The sequence below is a fragment of the Rhamphochromis longiceps genome, linkage group LG15 (genome assembly GCF_057381845.1).
Source record: "Rhamphochromis longiceps isolate RC_006_pf linkage group LG15, R_longiceps_female_GT1.1, whole genome shotgun sequence".
Taxonomy (NCBI): domain Eukaryota; kingdom Metazoa; phylum Chordata; class Actinopteri; order Cichliformes; family Cichlidae; genus Rhamphochromis; species Rhamphochromis longiceps.
This window is the reverse complement of record NC_140571.1, coordinates 11,910,898-11,938,131: the sequence shown is the minus strand read 5'-3', so window position 1 is coordinate 11,938,131 and position 27,234 is coordinate 11,910,898. Positions and strand designations below refer to the sequence as shown.

The 27,234-nt window shown below is 40.9% G+C and overlaps 1 protein-coding gene across 1 annotated transcript; it reads right to left on the bottom strand.

The window, feature by feature from the left end:
- Positions 1-394: 394 nt before the first annotated feature.
- Positions 395-9,963, bottom strand: epm2a (EPM2A glucan phosphatase, laforin). Its single transcript, XM_085383136.1, has 4 exons — positions 9,584-9,963; positions 8,097-8,271; positions 2,548-2,792; positions 395-1,240 (listed from the first exon to the last, which is right to left on the bottom strand). Exons 1-4 carry the CDS (start codon positions 9,828-9,830, stop codon positions 957-959), a joined length of 951 nt encoding a protein of 316 aa, XP_085239262.1. The 5' UTR covers positions 9,831-9,963; the 3' UTR covers positions 395-956.
- Positions 9,964-27,234: the final 17,271 nt, after the last annotated feature.

Genomic DNA, 27,234 nt, shown 5'->3' with positions numbered 1-27,234 from the left:
GCACAGAGTCATTTTCATGCAGCATTAAGTTCCATCTCTAAAACCTGGGAAATTACAAATTTCCTTTCTGAAAAGAAAGAAGAGATTCTCAGAAATGACAAAAAAAACAAACAAACACAAAACAACACAGAAAATGTATGTTTCTCTTAATAATTGACCTATTTCCTGCATGCAGGAAATGAGAAATATCAACCTGCATAGTTCCTGCGATTTAGTTGCAGTAAACTTTTAAAAGAGAACCTAATGTTTGCTCAAAACATCAGCTTTGTTTGTTCATTAAAACTTCGAAAAGCATTAAAAGAAAAGGCCTTTACAAGCACCCATGTGGACATGTGTATATTTTTAAAGGCTGAGTTAAGGCCCTGAATGAGGGGGAGCCAGATTTTTTTTTAAAAGCCACATCTCCTCCTGCAGCTGTCATCTCTCTCCAATCCCCTCCAACCAGATGAGCATGGGTGTATGCACGATATTCATACAGCAGAAGATTAGTCAGTGGTATAAAAAGTACCCACTGAACCGCCACACTTTGATTCCTATTAAGACTTTATAACCTTTCTGCTTTTTTTTAAGGTCCCATAACAGACTAGATGTTTTTGAAGCCTGAAAAAAGAGCCCAGTGGAGGAGCAGGAGTCGAGTACCTCTTAAGAACATTTAAAATACAATACGCCGAAAGCCTAGATGGGATTATTTGCCCAGTGACGCCAAAAACATGCTGCCTACCCCAGCTTTTAAAAGCTCACACACCAGTTGGATTGATTGACATTTCTGCTGCCAGAACACTCTCAGATACTTGGGCTGAAGTGAGTCATTTACATACATTGGATTAAAGTCGAGATACAGATTTTAATTTTTAAAATTTTGCACATCAAGAATTGTTTTGAGTTTTCAATCATTTTATTTCTCAGAAAGTCCAAAGGATTCAGCTTCAGATTTCAAGCACAAAGCCACTCGGATCTCATGTTTCAGGGTCAGACATAGATGAGCGCAGCCGGCCAAACTTTTGAAGGAAGTCTGCCTCAGCTTTGACTAAAGCTTCCTCATCGATGTACACTGCTGGTCTCCTTGCTGCTACAAAGTACTGCACCTTCCTCAGGGTCCACCCGAGGACATACATGAGCAGGCCACACACAGCTGCAGTCGACCTCCCCACTCCAGCGTTACAGTGGACATAGACTGTGTGGCCATTCTCTAGGAGACCATGAAGCAAGAATACAGCCTGAGGAAGCATCCTGATCCGGCCTGCAGAAGAAGACGGCAACTCATAAAAGAGATACTGAGTATTTGTGTATTTTTCTTATCCTACTTATTTCAATTAAAGGACTGAAACCTCTTCCCCTCTCCATAATTTCTGTCTTTACTGCAGTCTGTGGCATGCAGCAACAGGTCAGTTAATTCCTGATGGATTAAATCTTTACATTTTTTCGAGCTCAGTAATGCTCCTGTGCTGCAGGCTGTGGTTTTTATACTGACATTACTCAAACAGAAATAAACAGTGCATTTGCTGGGGGCAGTTACCTGTAGCTGTAATTACTCTAGGTAAGAAAGACTGAATGCATTCCCATAGCTCAAATGTGTTTTTTAAAGTTTCTGGCCAACGAGATTGGTAATAAATGGAAAAAAAAAACCCCAACAAAATTTGCTATTAAAGTGTTTGGCCACAGCATCGTGCCAGAACAGTTCCAGTGTGCTTGCAACTCTAATGGAGGGATAGATGGCCATTTTTCCAAAAGATAGTCTCTCATTTGATGTTTTGATGATGGTCATAAAGAAACATACCAAAATGCTGAAAATCCATCATTGGTGTTCAATTAGGTAGGAATGTGATGACTTTGAGGTCATTTTCCCCCTCATCCAAGCATACAGTGATCACTTATTCCATATGAATAGATCCTTGGACAGACCGCTCCCATCATATTGGAAATAATTCATCATGGGATAAAAATGACCTCACAGAACAAACCAGCATCTTAGACATGTACCAGTGTCTAAGATTAAGAATATGCTGATAATTTATCTAATCATAACACTTTTTTCTACTTGCAGGCCACAGGTACAGTTTTTGTCCCACTGCACTCAAACAAATCTGCATCTTTATTTGTAATGAATGGTTCCTTCTATAATATCCTGCTCTGTGTAATTGCTGATGGAATATAATTGCTGATACAGGCTGTTCTCATCCCTTACTCACACTCTCAGTCATCTGTGGAAGAATTGCTATCAAATGGGCATTTCTGTCTTGATGAATATCCAAATTAAATTGATCTAAGGCATAGGGCCTGCTTTTCTCACACATGGAATAAACCTAGACTATAAAACTTTTTTTTTTCTGGACATCTTCAATTTGTTTTTCTATTACTGTCCATCGGGCTTTACCCTCCGAACAGAATTCCCAGTCTCATGTTGAACCTTTGAATAGCTCTAAGTTCATAATGTTTTATGAGCGCTAGATGGAAATCGGAAATGGGGTTAAACACATTTAAGAGGTTCTACTAGAAATTAAAAAGGGGTTTTTCTTCAACCTTGTATGACCAGAAAATCATCCTTACCCTCAGTGCTCATGTCCAGTGTGGGCAGCCACACATACACAAGGCCACAGTCTCTGTACAAATGCATCATGGTCTCTGGGGTCATGGTTTCGTCGGGGTTACGCCGGCAGCCGTAGGAATTGTTCACCACATCCCACTCTGTCTGGAAGTTCATCACTGCAGTGATTCCCAGTTCATACTTCATCTTTACTGTCACGTGTTCCACCTGTCGAGGGCAGCTGCCCAGCCAAATACGTGGCAGCACCCTGGGGTCAATAAAAAGACGTGTACACTGATTATTTACTTGTATGTTAAAGTGATGATTATGTGCTAAATGTTCTAACCTTCTAACAAGGCATTTTCATCTCAATTTTTTTTAGATCCTACCAGCCAGACCATCCATTAAAAAACTTTCAAGTGTCACAGTCTCTAACTATGTGTTTATCAAGTATATAATATGCATAATAAAGAATAAAGAAGAATGAAATGTGAAAACACATTTAAAATCCATAAAGAGAGCCTAAAACTCTCAGTGGGTAACAAATAAAATAGGTAACACAGAGGCTGATGGAATAGCTAGGACTTTCAAGGTGCTCCTATAAGCAAAGCAATGATGACAGAGCTATCAGAACAAAGCTGACCATTATAGGTCAACAGTAAGCAAAAGTGGTTCACTTATGTGTCATTGTCTTACCTTCTTCACACTGTTCCTCATAGCAGTGATGCTTTATTGACCCCCTCATCCCCCTAATTTTCTTCCCGACCACTCTGGTTTGAGGCAGACTCCACTGGTGTTCATTAGCATGCATAAAGTCAGCGACTAGGACCTGACAGGCAAAACAAAGGCGACGCCTTTAATACCTGATGTCCCAGAGCAGCTCTGCAGTGGAAGTATCTGGAGCTTAACTTCACCTCTGTTTTTCCCTCCCCACAAACCTCATCATATCACAGTTTAGTGATATGTCATATGTGGATGAATTGTGTGGAGTCTTGTTGTTTCCACTGTGCCTTCCTCCCATAGTACTGGTTATGGTACAAATTCTAAATTCTAAATGCATAAATTGCCCCTCTCTATCATCCCTGTGTTGGACTGGTTACCAGTTGACAATTGCTGAGATAGGCTGGAGCCCTCCTATGACCCTTGATAAGTGGTTAAGAAAATGGATGGATGGAAGGACTCTTATTATATGAACCAAGCAGCCAATATAAACCGAAAAACAACAAGTTGTGTGTAACCGTAACCTGATTTCTTGTTACCTTTCGAATGTGTGTAGCATTTTTTCCTACTAGTTTATTTTAAAATGGAAACAAAAGATGCACTGGACGATTCTAAGAGTTTATTTTTTTCCTTTTCATGAGCTCATACACTTAGAAGTGCAGTAATATCCTATCTTATGAGAAAGATGCCTTTTTTGTCTCTGGTCTTTAGTTGTGAATCAAACTGAAAAACAAATGTCTCAATCTGTTGAAATAAAAATGATAAACATCATAAAAAAAGGCTGAGTAAGCCTTGGGCCTTCTCTCTAAATATGAGCTTGATAGATGACTTACCAGCTACAAAGTGAGTGGTCTCCCTGCGAATGTTATAATGACTTACTGCAGAGTGTGTGTAACACTTTGGGCTATATGGATGCAAGGTCTGAGAGACTAATTTAAAAAGCTATTAACAGGGAAGATACAAAGGCACAGTGCTTCCTATTGAACACAGGTCCTTGACATAAGCCTTGTAAGGTCTTTGGACACAAATTAAAACCTGATGGCACAAGCCAAGCCAGCTCATTCTTATGCAAGTTATGTGCTTGCTGCCTCAGGGGTCTGGGGCTAATTTCTGAAGTGCCTGGTATGCCATGGCACCGAGTCTGTGCCTTACAAACGGAGGGCATGCACCGGTAACTACTTGATCTCTGCCAGTTAAGACCAATATGTAGCGCTCATTGAAACATGAACATACGGTGGGAAATGATTGCGGAGATTTATTGAAATGCTAAACATACGTGGAAATACAGCATATAAGGCAGAAACAGAGTTTGGATTTTATGGATGTGGCAGCCTTTTATTCCATTCTCTGTCAAGATGATTCAAGACTGTTCCAGTTATGTGGAGATGCAGGCTCTGGGGAGGCCAATCCATGGCTGATAGTCTTTTTTTGGGTCTCTTTCTACCCAGCTATGCTTTTACTGCATTGGCAGTGTGGTTGGGATCATTTTCATGCTGAAAAATGAAGCTGCTGCTCATTAGATGCTTTCCAGATGATATTGTATGATGGATAAAAATCTGATGGTAGTTTTCTGCATTCATAATTCCATCAATGTTGATAAGATTCCCAACAACCAACAAAGAAAACCATTTCACATTTGGATCCATCACTCCACGGGACCTGTTGCCATTGACTGTAATTTGCCATATCTCAGCTTTAACGTCATTTTCCCGTCTTGATGGCCACCCTTCTATTAAGACCATCTTTAAGAAGCCTTCAGTTAACAGTAGATAGATCAACTGTTGGCCCTTGTGCATTTCTTAGGGCCTTTGACAGGTCTGTGCTGGATTTTTCTTAATACATGACTTTCAGATACTGTTCATCAGGGGGTTTTTTTTTGGGGTTTTTTTTTTTAATTTTGTAGGTCTTCCACTTGTTTTTTTCATCATTTTCTAATCCAGTTTCCTTAGATTTTGGAAGGAGACATACAGGACTGGTTCATCCCCTGAGTTAGGTTCCCTTTTTATGGTTGAATGATTCATAGGTCAGTGTTAAGAGGCTTAACACTGACCTATGAAGACAGAAAATGTTCTGACAACAGGTGTTGGGATCTTATTTTTACACTTTATTTGACCCAAGAAAGGATAGTAACAACACTACGAGATTAACTTTCTTAATATCCATATGTTTAACAATACACTTGTACTTAAAAGTTCATCTTTTCTCACGTTCACAGTTTTAAACCATCTTGAAATCCAATGTAAGCAATGCAAGAGAATAACGTATCAGTCAAGTAACCAGCGCTGTATGAATTGCCTTAGAAATCCAAATGAATTCTGAACGATGCCATCTCCTCTCTCTTAAGAACCCAAGCAAGGTTAAGGAGGTGATAATACAACTGCTAGTGGTCTACCTTTTTTATGGGTAATCATTTTAAAAGTGACAGAGGAGTTATAACTAAATGAGGAACGGCAAGGTTAAAAAACAAAGACGAGAACCAGGCTTTGTCTGTCCTGTAAAGAATGAAGGTTTTTAAACTCAATGACTATCAGGAAGAAAGGACACGGTGACACGACTAATGCTTGAAGTACTTCGCAGAAATCTTCTCTGACGTTTTAGTGTCAGAACGGAGAAGAAATTAGGCGTTCATGGACAATACAGATGAAAGCACAAGGCTCGTTACTGAATATGCTTAAGTTTGAAAACTGTAAGAAAAGTGTAAGAAGACAGGGTGATGCAATTCTCAAGGTTGTTCAAGTAACTATTTGGAGGCATAATTTTTAAGACACATGCCACATAGTGATAATATCCAAGGCTCAGTTTCCAGCAGAGGAACCTCCCACCTTCTTCTTTTTGGCCTTGTTTTGGTCTCTCTTAAAACTGCAGACCGACAAAAGAAGGCAACATTACCAAAACTTAATTCTGAAATAAAGAAACAATCATATAGATATTAATTCCCCCCAGAGGAGCTAACTAATTTTTATAGCATTATTAGGCAAATATTGCAGAAAAGATTCAAAAATCATTGCATTTCATTATTACGTCTATGCATGTGTGTGCGCGTATCTGGCTGAAGAGGAAGTGTGGTGTTGGGAGTGAGCGGTGGTGTGGATCTCCATTTGTATATACTCCAGGCTACAACACGAGTAGCAATCTGGAAGTTTTAGACATGGTGTAAAGAATATATTAATGTCCAAATGGCTAAAAATCACAAAGAACCCCCCAAAGGAATACTTCTATATTTCTGAGAAGATTTTTTTATCCACTTACTTGCAGAGAGTTTGCAGAGCAAATATATAAATCATTCCCACGTCTGTATATTAAACATGGAGCTACTTTCAGTGAGGTGAGACTTGTTTGAAACGCAGATGGACCACAGGTGACTCTCAGGCTCTGTCTGAGGGTAACAAGATGTGCGTACTAGCACCTCTACACCTCAGGTTATTAAGTTATAAACTACACCCTATTTTCCACTAGGTTGCCAGATTGACTTTGCTATCCTTTTTTTTCTTTACTGCTGGCTTGAGCTGGCTTTTGCCTCATGAGGTATATAGTTGGATCAACATTTGCTGTCATCCCAATAACACCATTTTCAGAGAAGGAAGCTCCGTATCAAAAGGGTCTGGGGCGCTAAACTAACCTACCTGCAGCCCAGACCTGTCACCCACTGACAACCATGAAAGTATCCAACAGGCTTGTTCTTTAGCTCCTCAGACAGAAACCTGTTAACTGTTCTCACCTTATGCTTAAAGACAAAGGAGGTGTTTGCGGTTAGAGCTCCTCAGAAGTGGAATGACCTGAGGAAATACGCATCGCCTCATCTGTGTCTTCTTTAAATCACTGTTCCATTCATATTGTGAGGATTGTTTTTTAAAATTTTGTTTGACCATCTTCTAATATAGATTCAGAGTTTTTGTCATTCTAAGCTCAACTTATATCGTTAATTTTTATGTCAACGATATAATTACAATGGAATCACATTGCTTCTTAATCTTAGTTTGACGTTGCACTTGAGTCATGTGGGTTATTTTAATAGAAATGCCCATTTTTGTGCTTTACAAATATAATTTATTATTAATTTAAGCTGTCACAGTTGATTTCTCAGATGTAACAATTATAGAGAAAATATGCAACACAGAGTAAAGGAAATGTGTTGTAAAATGGTGATTAAAGAGCTATTTATTAGCTTCTTGCTTAATAATTAACATTTAGATATACTACTGGTTAATAGTTCCTCCAGATGGACCAATTGTGTCCATCTGACCTTATTGCTAGCATCCTTCGCCTTTACTTCAACATCTCTGGTCTTCCTCTTTTTCACCAGATTGGCAGCCCCATATTCACCATCCTTTGTCCAATACGCACACTATCCCTCGTCTGCTCACGTCCAAACCACCTCAGCCTTGCCTCTCTAGCTTTGTGTTCAAACTGCTTAACCAGAGCTGACCCTCTGATATACTGATTTCGACTTCTGTCCATCCTGGTCACTCTTAATGAAAATCTTAGTATCTTCATCTTTGCCACCTCCAGCTTGGCCTCCTGTCAATCTGTCAGAGCGACCATCTCTAAACCATACATCACAGCAGGTCTCACTACCATCTTTTAAATGTTCCCTTTCAGTCTCGCTGCTATCCTTCTATCACAAATCACAAACCTCAATCACCAAAACAAATAAATAAAATAAAATAAAACCAGCCTTTCCTAACCCACTGAACTGTGATCATCATAGAATTACTTAGTAAAAGTGCAAAAAACTGTCTTTACATACCGAAATTGTAAGAAGTGTACGAACACATAACACTGCAAATTATCCTATACTAAGGCTCCCTTGATTAGAACATCATGTAGAAAGCGTGTATATGTACTGTATTACCTGGAGAAATGCATGGCCTTCTGACCAGCCACACTAAAGTAAAAGTTGGTGGTGTGCCTCATCTCATCTGTGTGCCCCGTTTCTTCTATCCAGTGGCCGATCGGGTGGCAGTACACGCCATCCACCACATTCTTATCATCATATGTACACCATCTGTCATGGCTCGGCCCGCTTCCTGGTGACAAAGATGACAAGCACGTTAATGCATATAAATCAGGGACGTCAAACTGATTTTCCACGGTGTGTCACATGCGGCCCAGATCTCGAGTGTAAAGTGTAAAGAGGTTAAACTACACATTTAGCTGAGATGTCTTGAAATAAGAAACAGATTTCAACAGTATTTCTCAGTTTTTCTACATGATAAAGAGATGGTGTTGTAGTAAACGAAGAAGAAATGTGTCAGCATGATTTAAACTGTATGACAAAAATATGTCAAATTACATAAAAATAGAAATGAGTTTCAGTTTTCTGGGCCCACTGTAAAAAGCATACATTTCTATAGTGATTGTAAAAAAACAAACAAAAAACAGGCACTTTTCTGTTATTTAACTGTTAAATAACTTAATTTCTGTGATGCACTATAAATAGCCACTGGGGGGAATTCTTTATCAACAGGAGAAGTTGTAAAACTTCTTATATTCTAAAGCTATCCAGTGTGGCAGATTGGAGTAATCCCTGGGACGGGGGCTGATTCTGGCCTCAGGGCCTTATGTTTGACACCCTTGTTATAAACTGTCCAACCATCGGCGTAACTTTGTGCTGAACATTGGGGGGGGGGGGGGGGGGGGGTCAAGATCTATGTCTAAATAAATAAATAAATTCCTAGATGATTAAACATGTAACTATTTTGCTGGTAATACCTGAAATGCGTAAAGAAAATCAACAGCCTATTTATGCAAGATAATTCATAATTTTATTTGGGGGGGGGGGGGGTATATTGGTTGGGTCTGATTATTGGGGGGGGGGGGTCATAACCCCCCTTACCCCCCTGGAAATTACGCCCCTGTGTCCAACAGTAGGACCATATGACTAATTTCAAATGAGAAATATCCATTTATCCATCCTACCTGTTAAAGAAACTTTCAGAGGAATCCAGTATTGCATTACTGTGCATTCATTCCTGGGTGCAGATGATGAAGTATAAATGCTGAACTCTATCTGTAAACCGTTATATTCACATGCTGAATTTCAACTGTTAATTTAAACTAAAAGACTCAATAGTTTTTTCGGATGTTTTTCAGAAATTTTAAACTTTTTTAGGTTTGCAGATTCAATGCAATTTGTTAGCCACTGAACATTTAGTGTCACTTACCGCCATCATGTGGCACTATGAAAACATTGCACAATAGCAACCAAACATGGCGCAGTCATATTTATGTCTCTCCCCGCTAACCTTACAGTAATTACAGCAAATCTGTGAGACGTCTGGAAAACCGTCTACATGTGAACCAGATGTGATGCGCATTAAACCAGAAGTGCACAGGTACCTTCCCAGATAAAGGTGCCTCTGACTCTTTGGATGAACTTGAACCACAGTGTGTCTCTGTGGGGCTCGGCCAGGTGCACCTCACCGATCCACAGACACGGTTCTGCGGGTGACGGGAGTTTCTGTGTGGCTTTCATCCGAACCGCTCTGTTCGGGTCCCAGTTCCCCATTTCAGCACGCGAACCCAAAACAAAGACGTCGACCTCCGAGGACTCCGGAGTGAGAATGACGCCGAATCTAAATAACATGACCGCAGGCTTGCCTAAATCTGTTCAGCCGATTATGGTATGGCGACCTTATGGGTTATTATGGCTTATAATGTTATAGCAGCTATTGCGTTACATTCGCGACGGTGTGACTGTATGGTGTAGCCTAAAAATAACCGGGTGTAGTTGGACAGTTCAGTTTGCAGCAAAGACAAGAAAAAGAGAATGAGGTCCCACTCTGCCAGGATTATCGGGCACCTTGCAGAAGCCACGTAAGACTGGACGGCTCAAAGTACTGCGCTTCAGAAATCGCATTACTCTGTGGGCAGCATCTACTCTTAAGGGAAAAGTATTGTATTTTCAATACATTCATTTTCTTTTCTTTGTTTTTTGTTTTTAACGTACTTCTGTAGTGCAATAAAAAAAGGAAGCGTGACAGATGGATAACATTTATTGCTTTATAAATAACTGGACACCAATAACTTGAGTTTATTATATAATATTATATTACAGTGCATTTCTAACTACTGTAGGCAGCAAACAATACTTTTAACTAAAGATTTTTAGAATTTGAAAGAAAGGCAGACGTGAAGTGCGAAAGTGAGATCAGAGGTCAAATGTGACATGATTTTTTTTTGCAAACTATAACGTGATATTTAGAATACCCAGATACCAGTATAATTTTCTAATTGTGGCATTTGAATTTTAAGTACAGCTTTAAAAACAAAAGAACAGGTACAAAAAAAGCACAAAGTAATGTGATATTTAAAAACATTATTTAGAATAGGATTCCCTCTATGCTTGTAGTTTGTCAACACGAACAATGGCAGTGAGAAACGTAGTTTTAAATAGCTATACGTAGCTTTATCATCACTTTGGCCTTCAGATCAGCTGTTGACCTAGAACAAGCCAGAGGTCAAACTTGACACAATATTTAACATTTTTATATAGTACATTTTATGTGTAGACAAAACCACCACACTGGTAATGGTATCTAAGTTCTCAGGGGTTTTTTTTGTCAATTTTTAATCCATAAATTATTAAGTTGACCTTCAACTTTGGTGGATATTTATTGTGTGCTTACATTTAAACATGTAGTGCTTCTAGAGGCAACAAATGCAACAAAATAGCATTTAAATAAATCCTACAAACACAATGAACTAAATTTGCCATCCATAATTTACTACAAAAGATCCTTTTTAACACAGAATAGAACATCTTAAGCTGTGTGGTGTGGTTGTGATTGTTGCCATCAGGCGTTTTCATTTATTTGGAATGAGAGAAGGTATTACCAGAACAAGCACATAATTGCTTTGGGTGGCCGAGTGCCAAAACTTGGGCTCTGTCCTCTAATCCTTCACAATCACCCTGCATGTATAGGGCTAACATCCAAATATTTCTGGTCCTCAGTAATAATAACAATAATAATAACAATGACAAAATGCTGGTTTTATACAGAGTAGAAGTAATGTGGTGCACGAGAAGGAGGAGAATCCAAAGAAAAGCAAGGATGCGTGTTAGGCAGCCAAGTTCTGTGTTGCAGTGAGCCGATAGGTTTGCAGTGCTTCAGGGTTTTAATCACATTTCTACTCAGAGATTAGGCAATAACAGAAACTTTAACAAATCCTGCAGCAGAAAACGACACCAGCAATGTGTGGATTAATCACAAGGCACAGTAACTTAATTAATAGAGGTATGCTCAGGACCTGACTCGACCCTAAATGGTGATTTGTGTTCTTCTACACACATCTTTTAAAGTAGAAGCATTTTAATAAAGCAGCACTTTTCTAGATGAATCCTGCCCTTTATCAGCCTCTAGAGAACAGCTGCCTCTAAGACTGCACAACTAGCTTCGATTTCAAATAAAGGGGGTCAACCTTATAAACTGTATTGATTCTTCTTTAGCCGTCTCTTGAGCATGTGTAAAATCTGCACTTACATAGTATTCATTTTGTTAGATTACTTGTTTTTCCCTTATTAGATCTGCTCATTTTTGACTTATGGATGTGCTCTCTTGTCGGTAGAATTTAGGCCATCATGCACAGAATTTGCCACTCATCTGACCGGATGAAATTATGATCCGTACATGCAGTTCACCATTTGATCAGTTAAAGCTGAATAATTGTTGTACACTGCCACCGTGCATGCTATATGCTGTACATGGACTATTTCTAATACTGTGCTTTAGAAGTGACCAACTCCTCTAATGTGAGCATCCGCAGTATATGGACATGCGTGCAATTGGTGGCAAGGATCAGTTTGTATAATCAAGAGACTCTAAACACAATCCCTTTGGAGAGTTCATGTTTTTTACTATACCTGTCATGGCTTTTGTGTTTAAGTTATATACCATTATTATTTGTTATTCATGGCTTTGGTTTTGCTGATGGTTTTCTGTTCATTTTATATTTGTAGTTCTAGCTCCTGGTTTCAGTAACTGTGTCTTCCCTGTGTTCTATGTTTCATATCCAGTCAGTCATGTCAAGTCTGGGTCTCTGAGTCTGCGAATGTCTTGTGCTTCCTGTTTTACTTTGAAAGTCCTTTCCTTAAGTCTGGGTATTCTGCTTTGCATCCTTTGTCTTGTTATGTGTGATTTGTCCTGGCTTTGTTGTAGGGCTGAACGATTATGGAAAATAATCTAATTGCGATTTTTTGCCCCAATATTGCGATTGCGATGCGATATGCGATTATTTTTTAAGGTCTTTGTCTTCTGTATTATTAAACAAAGACAAGCAATACATCATATAGTATGGCCAATACTATATTACATTAATTTTAAACTGTTCTTTCCTGGAAGACAGACCTCTGTTATGATGACATGAGGTGATGCATGAATTGATGACTGACATTTTTATTTAACTTCTTCAATCACAACAGTATATTTGAACATACACAATAGTTTATTTTTAGCTTACAAACATCTGAGCATAAAGTGCTGACAAGGAACCCTGGTGTAAACATTAAAATGAAAGTCAGTACAATGTGCAGATTGCAGAAATATACATAAACAAAATCAGTGGCTTTACCACAGTCAGTTTTTCGACATCTGTGAACTACTAGACAGTCATTCAATTAAAAAATAATATTAAATAAATAAAACTAATAAATAAAAAATACACACATCTTACTGATCTCTGCAGTCAGTAACATTACACATAAAGTGCAAACATAATAGAAATTGTATAAACACACACACAAACACGCCTTTAAAATTTAAAGGCGTGAAATTGGACGGTCTAGTTCTGATTAGCGTCACCGCTGTCTCGGTGGAGTTTAATAAACTCGGCCGTCTGCTTCTTGCTATCTAAAATATAACCAGACACTGGTGTAAATTCTCGACTGTCTCATACTTCTGTTTAATAAGTTTTCTGTTTGACGTTTAGTCAGCTGTGTGAAAACCAAGGAGGAACCCACCCGGGGGATTAATAAAGTTTTCTTTTATCTAATCTAATAACTTTAATCTCAGCCAAACCGATTTACTCACGAACAAACAAAACACTGAAAAAAGCCCAACAATAACATTTTTAGGTTGTCTAAGTGACTTATATATTACGTTTAACCCGAGCAGCGAAACTCCGCGGTGATCTGAAAATGATGTGCCGGGAGTTGTGCCGTTCTCGGCCGCATCAGTAATCCTCGAGCTCCCGGCTAGCTGTCGAGCTGGTGGGTAGCAGACGCCTCTGAAAACGTCGAAGCACTTTTGCAAATATGGGATATCTTGATAAACCGAGCAGAAATTGATGTTTACACAACTACTTTCTCGCCTGAAAATATGTTAAAAGTTTATTTTGTGACCCAGAAAGATTAGTATGAGTAATTTTAAAACTTAGTAGCGGCCGCCATTGTTGGAAACTGGAGTTTGGCTGGGCCGCGCTATGAATTCTGGGATATGGTAGTAATTTGGACAGCCTTCGGCGCGTCGCTGTGACGTAATCGGTCTACAAATGCGGCCTCAGGAGGATGCAGCCCATGAATTTGGACATGTCCAGAGTATAATCGCAGCCTTTGCGGTTAGAAAATTGCACTTGATCATGTCGCGATATTATCGCAAATGCGATATATCGTTCAGCCCTACTTTGTTGCCACCTTGTTCCCCAATCGCTCGTTGTCCTGCCTGTGTATTTAAGCCCTGTGTCTTCCTCTGTCTCAGGTTTTTATGTTTCATGTCCTGGGTTTCTAGTCCCAGACTTTTGTTCCTTTGTATCATATTTTAGTTTCACCCAGTTTTGGTTTTGTTTTAGTTTAGCCGCTGCCATGTTCAGCACTTGCTTGTATTTCATTTCCCCCACTGTAAATAAAGCTCACGTGTCAGTCATTCATCAGTGCCTGCACTTGGGTCCTTTCTCTCACCACTCCACATGTCTGCTTCCGCAGCCATGACAATACCACATTAGAGTAATCCACCTACCACAAATCAGTTGCTCTTCTTTCCACATGAATGTAAGGTTTCAAAAAAGTGTATAATCCTGTTACTACTAAATAAAAACACTATAAGCTTTTCGGTTACAACCAAAAAAACTGTTCTAGCATGAAAATACCTTGTCAGGCATGTATGAATTAACCTCCTACCATGTAAGTTAGCCTGGTGGTGCCAGTTGACGCCTTTCTTAAATAATTATGCTGATCTCTATTTTAATCAGGTTCAGATATGTGGAGGGTACTTCAAGCTGAGAGTTTCTTCCTGTAATTGCTTCACTGAGTTTTGACAGCTGGGCTAGAAACTCCTTAATCATTTGCTTTAAGGCAAACTCATCAAATTGCTCTTCAGCGCACTGACCCACAAGAACCTGCAAAGTAATGAAAAAATGTCAACCGATTTAGTGATATGATCTTTAAAAACCTGAATTACAAAACCTTTTTGTTACATCTGGCCATTGTCTACTTCACAGTTTTGGCCTTTGATCAAGGACCTCAGTTTGTAGAAATACCAAACATCTGGTCTTACCTTCATGTCTGGGCTTATTAGTGAAAACAATAAGCTTTCACAATAAGCAGTAAGTGTCCATGGCTGATGGAGTTTCAGGTAAGGATTGTGACCAGAACCATTATTAAAAAACAAATATATGTATATATATTTATGTTGCTTTATTTTTTTTTTCTTTGGTGGTGATTTTTGGGGGGAGGGGCTAGTGAGGGTTGTGCATCATGAATTGATAAAATGTAAAACTTAATACATTAGTGCACTTCTGAGAGAGATGTCGAGCCATTCCTGCAAACTCCACTGTCTCTCAAAACATTTGGGAGAGTCTCCAAATTTGTCTGAACCATTTAGTGGTTGGAGAAGGTTTTCTCAGCAGGAGCGAGCCATTGGGCACCCAGGAGTGGTAGTCAAACTAGATACAAGAGTTTCGAGTAAATTAGCTTCACAGCTGTGCACACAGCTTCCTCTGGAAATCATCAGGAAATCTCTGGACTTTAAATTTAGCTTACTATAAAATGTGATCTAAAATTGACACCCTATATATAAAAGATGTTTTAATTGAAACACTTTATGCATTTCATTGCCTCACCAGTCTGTTTGCAGCATGTTGAACTGTCACTGTAAAGATCAGGATTGTGATGAACTTGATCACTCAACAGTATAAGTATGTTGGAAACCCTGTTAACAGCACAGTCATGACTCACAAGAAAATGTAATAGTGTGTGATTTTATGTATACAAAATAAAACTTGGAGCATTTACATCTTACCAGAGAGTTTGTTTTCCAAGAAGAAGATGATCCACATGAATATCTTGTGGATCATCTTTTGAAGCTATCTGACAGATAGTATTAATCCACTATATTCCTCACAAAGCTGGCAAAAACATGACAGTTTGACTTTCAATGAATCTGACATCACTGCAACATTTTTAAATGAAGAATTAATCACCACACTTCCAACGATGTGCAAGACTGTTTATTAATAAATTAATTTGTAGACATTTATGTAATGCTTGAATGGATTTCCTGAATTACATGGCCTCCAGTATTACTGTGAATTGCCAAAATGAAGACATCCTGCCTCTGAGTGACAAAGTAGTTTATTACTCCTTTGCTACTCTATTATAATTCTTCAGAGTCAGGCTGTCCTAAAAATGCTCTGAAAAACCTTTAGCTGATCCAAAACACTGCACTGAGAGCACTGAGAGTACAGTCTTTGGCTCTCGGAGGAGGCGGATGCACTTTTTCTCCTCTCCCTTGTGTTTTTTGTATTACTTTTCCCTGGAACACTCTCTCACAGTCTGTTTCTAAAACCTAAAAGAGAATTATGGATTTGATCAACTGGTCTCTGAATGCTATTGACACCCTTTTCTCAACGAGAAGTCTGGGCTCGGGAGAGCCCGAGTGCCCTGGAGGGACTTTCCCTGCCGGATACACGATGGACGGGTGGCAGACATGGAGGATCGTGTGCCTGGCGGGACTGTCAATCGAGGACGCTGAAGATATCTACCTATTTGGAACCATGATAACAGGGTTCTTGCTGATCGGAGCTGGCTTGGCCCTGGCTTATCGGAGAATTGAGAAAGCGGAAACGGCTGTTCAAAACCCCCCAAGGCTTCCCGCTGGGATTGAAAGGATGCGACGAGGCGCGACTTCTCAGAATGGGCTCACTGAGTGCAGCATGGTTAAGATCTTGGAGAAGCTTATGGCTGCCGTGAATACTCAGAATAAGACCTCTGAGCGAAAGTTGGATCACATCTTGGAGCCGCTCACTGCGGTCGTGACGTCTCAGAATCTGCTCTTTGAGCACAAGAATGACAAGACCACGGAGCGCAAGTTTGATAACATCATGGAGAAGCTTGCTGCTCTCCAACGGGAGATTAAGAGTCCAGTGTCAAAGAACAGCTTTGAAATTCTCATGAGTTGTTCGCATAAACGAAAAACCACCATCATAATGCGGCTATCCCTTCAGCGCCAGCTGTGGGCTCAAGGCTGGAGCCGAACAAAAACTCCCTGATAACGACTGTGTTTAGACTGTTCATTCCCATTCCATGCAAGGCCACCTGGGTTGGCTGGAAGACTGTTTACTTAGCCTGCCAGGGCGAAGGACACTGTCTCAGCTGAACTATGGCCACGCACACATATACATATACACTGATAAGCACTCACTCATCACCCCTCCACATGGACACGCACGAAACACGTACACTGATACGCCCCCGCTATCACCCTCCCTACCCCGGATCCAACACCTCCTCTCATGCTCACCTCGCATCCGATGTGGACACCGGATCAGCTGGAGGCGCAATCGAAGACTGCAGCGGTCCCAGATCAGCTGTACACACTGGAATACTCTCCCATGTTGTTTGTCTGTGTTTATTGTGCTATGGTGTGTTGATATCTGCGCATTCCTGTATTCTGTGTTACACATTTCAATGTTTTTTTCCCCCCTTGCTACCTAGCCTGACCTGTCTCCCCAATGTGATGTTTGTGTATTGTATGTACGGTTGGCTAGGTCTGTCATCTCGGTTGTGGGCAACTGCAACTGACAAATAAAGGCTATCTCATCTCTCATCTCATCATCACCGAGACTCCCATATTAGCTTCTACTCATTGGCTTCCAGTTAAATCCAGAATTTATTTGTTTGCCAGAGTTTGCAAAAGAATAATGGCAGGCAGACCTTTTAGCTATTAGATCCCTCTCCTATGGAACCAGCTCTCACTTTGGGTTTCGATGTCTTTTAAGACCAAGCTTTCTTTTTTGATTAAACTTAATATAACAGTTATGCTTCTATGTGCTTGAGCACCTCCCGTTTCTTTACTCCTCATGCATTTGTCACAAATTACCTTTTGTCTACTTTCTCTTGTAGCCCATCACCCTATACCACCCCATTTATGGTTCTCTTTATGATCCATTTATTTCTTTCCCTACCAAGTGACACCATATTATTGCCCTTTCTAAATTTAGTCTTTCATCAAGTTCATACTTCTCTACTTCTCCCTCGCTTCTTTACAATATAAAAGTGCCTATAGACAACTGTTGTTGTTAAATATATAATGATTGAAAAAAAAGTTCATACTGTAGCAGTTTTCATACTCTTAACTTAATGCTGAGGTGTAATAGAAGTTGGGGATCGACTGCAGTCTTCATGCAGTGATGTTCTCTGTCAGGCAGAGGGAGCTGCAGGAAGCGAGACCCCATCTCATGAGCTCTTTTATCCCCTCATATCCAAGTGAACTTTGTTGGTAATCAGATAGGTGTTAGTTGAAATTTCTAAATATATTGCATAAAAAAAGAGAATCCACACATTGCTTAAAGTCCCATCAGGTCCAAAAAATAGAGTTGTACACAGCATTGATGTGCAGGGTGTACCAGAAGTGTGGGATCAGTAGCTGTACACATAGAAGGTAATTATCAAAGTAAAAATTTGAATAAAGATCAGAATAAAGTCCTCTATATGATATAAAATGATTTAAGTAATATAGAAACATCACTATAGAAGGGTTTTATAGTGTATCTCACCAAATTTCACCTTGTAGAGAGGATGGATCTCAGGGAAGGTGCGGAAAGTAGCAATAGCAAAGACCTCTGCCAGATAGTGAGTGCTCATGAGGTGATAGACTGCTTGATGTTCCAATAGATCTGCACTTTTAATAAACAGCTTGGCTAGCAGCCATTCTGCCTCTGAGTCACTGGGCAGAAAGATGTGGTTCTGCTCAGAAGGCTGTTGATGCAGCTGTAATAGAAAATATATTGAAAGATATTGTACTGATGCTTCTGAATAAAACCCCAACCCATTTATAATGCAGATTTCCAATGGTACCAACTTCTATTACACCTCTGTATTTACAGTCCTGTTGGAAGTCATCTAAAAAGCAGTAACCGTGCATTACCACACCCTGAACTGCCCCTCTTCCTAATCTTTGACACATGACACGTTCCCGCCACGACGTTCTGTGCACCTCTTGATCCCATTTGGGATTTTATATCAGGAAGAAGGAACACGAGAAACTGGAGAAACACCAAGGGCTCAGAGAAGAGCTCGAGAGGATGTGGAGGGTGAAGGTAACGGTGGTCCCCGTGGTAATAGGAGCACTAGGTGCGGTGACTCCCAAGCTAGGCGAGTTGCTCCAGCAGATCCCGGGAACAACATCGGAGATCTCTGTCCAGAAGAGCGCAGTCCTGGGAACAGCTAAGATACTATGCAGGACCCTCAAGCTCCCAGGCCTCTGGTAGAGGACCCGAGCTTGAAGGATAAACCGCCCGCAGGGGCGTGCTGGGTGTTTTTTTTTATTTTTTATATATGAGGGATATATATATATATATATATATATATATATATATATATATATATATATATATATTGCGATCCTCTGTTCCAAAGGCGTGGTTAAACTACACGCCTTTGGAACAGAGGATCGCAAGTTCGATTCCTGCCTGGGGCGTCTGTATCCAGTAAGGGTCCTAAGGCTAGACCCCCTATGCTAAGCAAGCCTACCGCAGACATGAGCGAGACAGATAAATATGAAGGCATGCCGGCTCGGACGTCGCCCGGATCAACAAGGTCCGCGTCAGGTGTTGAGGAACCAGGGCACCCTGACGAAAAGTGGGCTACTGGAACAAGAAGGCATCGGTGGGCAAGGGACGAAAACAGGGCGTTGTTGGAATGCTACTACGCAAGTAACCCCGGCGGAAGGGGCTACATGAATAGGATGAGGGACCTATGGATTCTTCGATACCCAACATCCACAATGACGGCGAAACAACTAGTAGCTCAGTGTTCCAACATTCGAAAGAAGGGACCATTGGGAAGATGGCCCCAACTGACCGAGTGCTCAGTGAATACCTCAGGCAGCAGAAACCCAAGAAAGAGGAGGGAGACGAGGAACCATCATGGAAGGACAGGCCCCTGCACGGTATGTACCACCGGCAGATAGAGGAGGTGGCTGATATCCAGAAATCCTACCAGTGGCTGGACAAAGCTGGACTGAAAGACAGCACAGAGGCACTAATCATGGCAGCACAAGAACAAGCTCTGAGTACAAGATCCATAGAGGCTGGGGTCTATCACACCAGGCAAGACCCCAGGTGCAGGCTATGTAAAGATGCCCCAGAGACAATCCAGCACATAACAGCAGGGTGCAAGATGCTAGCAGGCAAGGCATACATGGAACGCCATAACCAAGTGGCCGGCATAGTGTACAGGAACATCTGTGCCGAGTATAACCTAGAAGTCCCGAGGTCAAAATGGGAGATGCCCCCAAGGGTGGTGGAGAATGACCGAGCTAAGATCCTGTGGGACTTCCAGATACAGACGGACAAAATGGTGGTGGCTAACCAACCGGACATAGTGGTGGTAGACAAACAGAAGAAGACGGCCGTAGTGATCGATGTAGCGGTTCCGAATGACAGCAATATCAGGAAGAAGGAACACGAGAAGCTGGAGAAATACCAAGGGCTCAGAGAAGAGCTCGAGAGGATGTGGAGGGTGAAGGTAACGGTGGTCCCCGTGGTAATCGGAGCACTAGGTGCGGTGACTCCCAAGCTAGGCGAGTGGCTCCAGCAGATCCCGGGAATAACATCGGAGATCTCTGTCCAGAAGAGCGCAGTCCTGGGAACAGCTAAGATACTGCGCAGGACCCTCAAGCTCCCAGGCCTCTGGTAGAGGACCCGAGCTTGAAGGATAAACCGCCCGCAGGGGCGCGCTGGGTGTTTTTTTTTTTATATATATATATATATATATATATATATATACCTCTTATATATATAAAAAAATTTGTCCCCTTAAATTAACTTGACTTTGTACATATTAACATACATACATACAGACACACACACACATGTATGTATATATATATATATATATATATATATATATATATATATATATATATATATATATATACTCAACAAAAATATAAACGCAACACTTTTGTTTTTGCTCCCATTCCCCATGGGATGGACGTAGAGACCTAAAATTCATTCCAGATACACAATATAACCATCCCTCCCAAACAGTGGTCACAAATCAGTCCAAATGTGTGGTAGTGGGCACATCTGCCATATTGAGATAATCCATCCCACCTCACAGGTGTGCCACATCAGGATGCTGATCTGACATCATGAGTAGTGCACAGGTGTACCTCAGACTGCCCACAACAAAAGGCCACCCTGGAATGTGCAGTTTTGTCTCACAGCAAAATGCCACAAGCAATGAGGGAGCGTGCAATTGGCATGCTGACAGCAGGAATGTCAACCAGATCTGTCGCCCGTGCATTGAATGTTCATTTCTCAACCATAAGCCGTCTCCACAGGCGTTTCAGAGAATATGGCAGCACATCCAACCGGCCTCACAACCGCAGACCTCGTGTAACCACACCAGCCCAGGACCTCCACATCCAGCAGGTTCACCTCCAAGATCGTCTGAGACCAGCCACCCAGACAGCTGCTGGAACAATTGGTTTGCACAACCAAACAATTTCTGCACAAACTGTCAGAAACTGTCTCAGGGACGCTCAACTGCATGCCCGTCGTCCTCATCGGGGTCTTGACCTGACTCCAGCTCGTCGCCGTAACAGACTTGTGTGGGCAAATGCTCACATTCGATGGTGTCTGGCACGTTGGAGAGGTGTGCGCTTCACAAATGAATCATGGTTCACATTGTTCAGGGCAGATGGCAGCTGAGAATGTCCCAGTTCTTGCATGGCCAGCATACTCACCGGACATGTCACCCATTGAGCATGTTCGGGATGTGCTTGACCGGCGTATACGAAAGCGTGTACCAGTTCCCACGAATATCCAACAACCTCGCACAGCCATTGAAGTGGAGTGGACCAACATTCCACAGGCCGCAATTGACAATCTGATAGACTCCATGCGACGATGTGTTGCACTGCATGAGGCAAATGGTGGTCACACCAGATACTGACCGGTTCTGGGTCCCCAGACCCCCAATAGCGCAAAAAACTGCACATTCCAGGGTGGCCTTTTGTTGTGGGCAGTCTGAGGTACACCTGTGCACTACTCATGATGTCAGATCAGCATCCTGATGTGGCACACCTGTGAGGTGGGATGGATTATCTCAATATAGCAGATGTGCCCACTACCACACATTTGGACTGATTTGTGACCACTGTTTGGGAGGGATGGTTATATTGTGTATCTGGAATGAATTTTAGGTCTCTACGTCCATCCCATGGGGAATGGGAGCAGTAACAAAGGTGTTGCGTTTATATTTTTGTTGAGTATATATATATATACATACATATATATATATACATATATATATATATATATACATACATAGATTAATGTCAGGTATATATATATATAGCGGCGTATATTTTAAAGTAAAGGTTTTAAAACCCAGTTAGTACTAACATCGCTAATGGCACATAACTTTGCCGGCATGTAGGTATGTAAAGTTAGGGTATTATTGCTTTTAGCGTTGCTTTAATGAATTTTGTATATTACAGCAACTTGTTGTGGTATGAGGCCACTTGTATGTGACCGTTTGTGTGGTGGAACCACAGATCACTTGTGAATGTGATTATTCGTGGCTGCTCTGATTTTGTGTTGTAGCAGGTTGAATAATCATTTTGGATTTGACCTTTGTACCCCTTTATGTTGGTCACATGTTAGTCTTTATGCATTCAGTGTGGCAACTTTAAATCCTAATGCAGGTGCATCCTTGCTTAAAGATGCCAAGTTAAGAAATGCAAGTATTTAGTTTTGTGTCAGGAGAGCAGGTAATAAACTGCTCAAGTTTTGGCTTTGGCTTAATAAATTTAGGGGTCCTAGAGGAACCCTTTGAGTGAGGTGGTGTTACGCCCCTCTGCAGCCCCTAATCTCCTCAATATGTTCAGCTGTTGCTAATTGGCCACACCTAGTAAGGTATAAATAAACGCATACCTGTGGCAGGCTATTCAGGAAGCTCACTAGTCTTTGCCTTTGTGGCAACAGCCATTTGAGCCAACCTGGGATGTCATTTTAAGCTAAAACCTCTTCTCACTTACACTCTGATATTCGTCTCATTTTTTATGTTGCAGCCTCGAGCCGGGTCATAACACCTCCCCTTAAGTTTTCCAAAAAAAACAGATAGATGATCCTCAAGTACTTAGGGAAAATATTCTGTGGAGTCATGAGACAGTTTGCGGATAGTTTGAATTCTGTTATTTGTGGTAGTGAGATCATAAAGCTAAAACAGTATTTCATAAAATGAACATCAAACAATTGATGGAACCATGATTCTGCTCTGTCTGAAAATCCTGAATGCTTTTCTGGGTTCTCCATTAGGTCATAGTAGTTCACAGCCCGGGATTCCAAGCATTCTGATCAGGTACTACACTGTGACGTCGTCAGACTACATGCCACCGATTGGCTGATAAGTAGCGCCAGTTAATGAGTCATTGAGCGCCATTTGCGAAAATTAAAACCGCAATTTTTGAATTTCGGTGATTATATTTGAATCAGGGAAATTTTGCCCCATACAGTCAGAAATATTGTATTTCTGATCACTTATCAGTACATATCCTTATTTTTACATCTATAAAAACAAAGCTGACACTCAGCAGATGCCTTTGTGTCAAAGTAACTGAGGATAAAACAGAAAAACATGAAGGAGATTTTCCTTGCCTGGGATTTTATAGCAGATAACCTTAAAAATATTCTGCAGTAGATACATTTGTTCAGTATTGAAGTGAAGAAATTAGGCTTTCGTGTTGGAAATTTAAAAAACAAAAAGCAGTGGCAGACAGCGCTGTAAACAACGGTAGCCTGGTGGGTAATAAGCAAGCGAATAACGCAGAAAACAGACTTTCTTATGGGAATCTATTCCTGAGAGAGAAAGACGGAGAGCTCTGCATGACGTGTGATTTTTTATCATGGTGGAGTTAAAACAGCAAAAGTAAGAGGGAATTTAAGGTGTTTATTTAATGTTGATGTGAAGCGAAACATGAAGCTAGTTTGGATCTTCTTTTGCTGCTGGTTCAGTCAATGTTGTTTGAAGATAGATCAAACCTACAGCTTCAGAATCTAGCGCAAAAAAGACAAACACAAAGAGCGGAGCCGCCGAAGTGTGAAAATGTTTCACTCAGTACAGTGCGCTCCAGCTGTGAGGCTCCAGCTGCTGTTATGCAGCTGATGAATTGGTAATTGTGCACTGACTGGTCCTGGCATTCTCCTAACCCCAAAGCTGTTGCTGCTGAGAAAAATGTAATTTACACAGCTGGAGAAGCAATGTACAGGAAGTACCTCCCCACTCTTTTTCTGATTTCACAGTAATCCTCCAGTCTGTCTCCCAGTCATTCTCACACATCTCCATAATGATGTTGGTGGTACAGGACCACTGTTTTATCTACTCAGACAATCACTATCAGACAAGTAGTAGTAAACAAAACTAAAGTAAACAAAATCAAACATCAACATTTTTATGTATTTCAAGATTTTTATTATTTGTATTGTAATGGCTGATGGATGGTGAAGACTTTGCAATATAACTGTTGTTGTGAATATTTTCACAACAACAGTTATATTTTCACAACAACAGTTGTGAATATTTTCACAACTGTTGTTGTGAAAAAAAAACCCCAACAATCAAATGATCCCCTATGAGCAAGCGCATGGCGACAGTGGGGAGGAAAAACTCCCTTTGAACAGGAAGAAACCTCCAGCAGATCCAGGCTCAGGGAGGGGCGGCTATCTGCTGAAACCGGTTGGGGGGGGGGTGTAATTTATATTTTACTGCTGTTAATATTTCCATGTCTCTTATAAGTGTGGTGCCCAAGATGCAATAATCTTGTGTTGTTTTTTAATAATGGGGGCACGCTGTGTTTTCTGTGGTTTAACAGCAATAGGAGGCAGGGGTGGGAGTAAATTCTTATTCGTATTTATGTCCGACTTCTCTAACATGCTTGTTGCGTAAGGTGCCAGAACCTTGTGTTGCTTTGTAATAATGGGGGCACGCTGTGTTTTCTGTGGTTTAACAGCAATAGGAGGCAGGGGTGGGAGTAAATTCTTATTCGTATTTATGTCCGACTTCTCTAACATGCTTGTTGCGTAAGGTGCCAGAACCTTGTGTTGCTTTGTAATAATGGGGGCACGCTGTGTTTTCTGTGGTTTAACAGGAAGAGGAGGCAGGGGTGGGAGTAAATTCTTATTCGTATTTATGTCCCACTGCTCTAAGCTTTGTGCGTAAGGTGCCAGAACCTTGTGTTGCTTTGTAATAATGGGGGCACGCTGTGTTTTCTGTGGTTTAAAAGGAAGAGGAGGCAGGGGTGGGAGTAAATTCTTAGCTGGTGAGTCTTTAGCTACAGACACCACCCTATTTGATTTATTAACAAACAGGCATTCCGTTTTAGGTGCTGTTTGTTCCGAGCTGCTCCGTTGCTGACAACGGAAGAAACCAACCCGATCAGTACTGCCAGCCTCACCCCACTCCCAACTTACCCTTTGTTCGTCCTGCACTGCAAACCTGACGCGTTTTTTCTCTTTTTTTGTGGCTTCTTTTTCAGCCCGCAACTCTTCAGTTGTGCGAACCTTTTTAATAATGGGGGCACGCTGTGTTTTCTGTGGTTTAACAGGAAGAGGAGGCAGGGGTGGGATTAAATTCTTAGCTGGTGAGTCTTTAGCTACAGACACCACCCTATTTGATTTATTAACAAACAGGCATTCCGTTTTAGGTGCTGTTTGTTCCGAGCTGCTCCGTTGCTGACAACGGAAGAAACCAACCCGATCAGTACTGCCAGCCTGACCCCACTCCGGACTTACCCTTTGTTCATCCTGCACTCTCTCTCTCTTTAGTCGGATTGTGTGCTCCCAGCACACACTCCCGTGGAGTGACGGGAGCGTTGCAAACCTGACGCGTTTTTTCTCTTTTTTTGTGGCTTCTTTTTCAGCCGACAACTCTTCAGTTGTGCGAACCTTTGCACGGGAAACGCGATCGTTAGCTCTAGCATAAACGTGAGACATATTTAATAAAGGTTGACTTTCAGCGGTATTTTAGACTCAGCGATACTTTAGACGGACCAACTTTGGAGTTCACTGGTGTAGAGTGTCGCCAAGGCTCTATTTATGCTATTTGGAAGCTCCTTCGAAGCACCTTTGTTGTGACGTTGCAAAGGCCTTTGATCTGTCCGAGCTTAAGCCCCGCCCCCGACTCTGTTGTCTGTGATGGTTCTCAGGCTGTGGCAGGGTCTGCACGCTTGAAGTACGCGCACTACGCGTACTACGTACTACGAGAAGTGCGGAAGTGAGAGGCTTGTGAAATGGGACGGTCTAGTCTCCGTCGCGCTTCCCAGGTTGCCTAGCAACCATGATACTAACCGCTGGAAACGTGTCATACAACTTTGTTTGACAGAAATGAAGGAGAACATATTTTGTTCATTTGTTTGTTTCTACAAGAGCTTTGTGTGATTTGATAAGTATCTGAGGCTGAGACCACAGGACAGTAAAACATGATTTTTGGGCTTCATTTCTGTACTGAACAGTCATTTAAGATTAGTTAGTAAATAACAATTAGCTAATGTTGTTCATGAGACTAAAGTCATATCACTTTGGTAATGTAAGTATAATATGGCCAATATTATAGTTATTATATTAATCATTATTAGCTATTACAGCAGTGAACATGAACTGTGTCAAATACTGAGCCTCAGTACAGATTCAAGTTGCAGTTATTTATATGTCTTATCACCTTAAATCTTCACTCAAAGACAAGTATCTTTGACAGTGCATATATAGGTGTATCATATATAGGAGACAAATGTTGTTCCTTCAGTATCAGAATCAGAATACTTTATTGATCCCTGGGGGAAATTATTTTTTTGTTACAGTGCACATGTTAGTCTTTGTGCATTCAGTGTGGCAACTTTAAATCCTAATGCAGGTGCATCCTTGCTTAAAGATGCCAAGTTAAGAAATGCGAGCATTTCACTACATATCGTACTGTGTATGACTGTGTACGTGACAAATAAAATTTGAATTTGAGTATTTAGTTTTGTGTCAGGAGAGCAGGTAATAAACTGCTCAAGTTTTGGCTTTGGCTTAACAAATTTAGGGGTCCTAGAGGAACCCTTTTGAGTGAGGTGGTGTTACGCCCCTCTGCAGCCCCTAATCTCCTCAATGTGTTCAGCTGTTGCTAATTGGCCACACCTAGTAAGGTATAAATAAACGCATACCTGTGGCAGGCTATTCAGGAAGCTCACTAGTCTTTGCCTTTGTGGCAACAGCCATTTGAGCCAACCTGGGATGTCACTTTAGCCCTTTGACTGCCTCAAAGGGATATGAGGGAGATATATATATATATATATATATATATATATATATATATATATATATATATATATATATATATATATATATATATATATATATGTGTGTGTGTGTGTGTGTGTGTGTGCGTGTGTCTGTATGTATGTATGTTAATATCTACAAAGTCAAGTTAAAATATAGGGGAAAAAAAATCAAAGTACACATAGTGACAGCCATTCCTACAATTCCTAAAATGATATTAAACAAATGTATGA

What these genes read in the sequence shown, in the direction of transcription:
- epm2a (XM_085383136.1), bottom strand. Translation starts at nt 9,830, where the DNA reads ATGTTATTTAGATTCGGCGTCATTCTCACTCCGGAGTCCTCGGAGGTC. An exon ending in AGGCACCTTTATCTGGGAAG is followed by an intron (nt 8,272 to 9,583) that starts GTACCTGTGCAC and finishes CTTTGTCACCAG; the next exon opens with GAAGCGGGCCGAGCCATGAC. An exon ending in AAGGCCATGCATTTCTCCAG is followed by an intron (nt 2,793 to 8,096) that starts GTAATACAGTAC and finishes TATTGACCCCAG; the next exon opens with GGTGCTGCCACGTATTTGGC.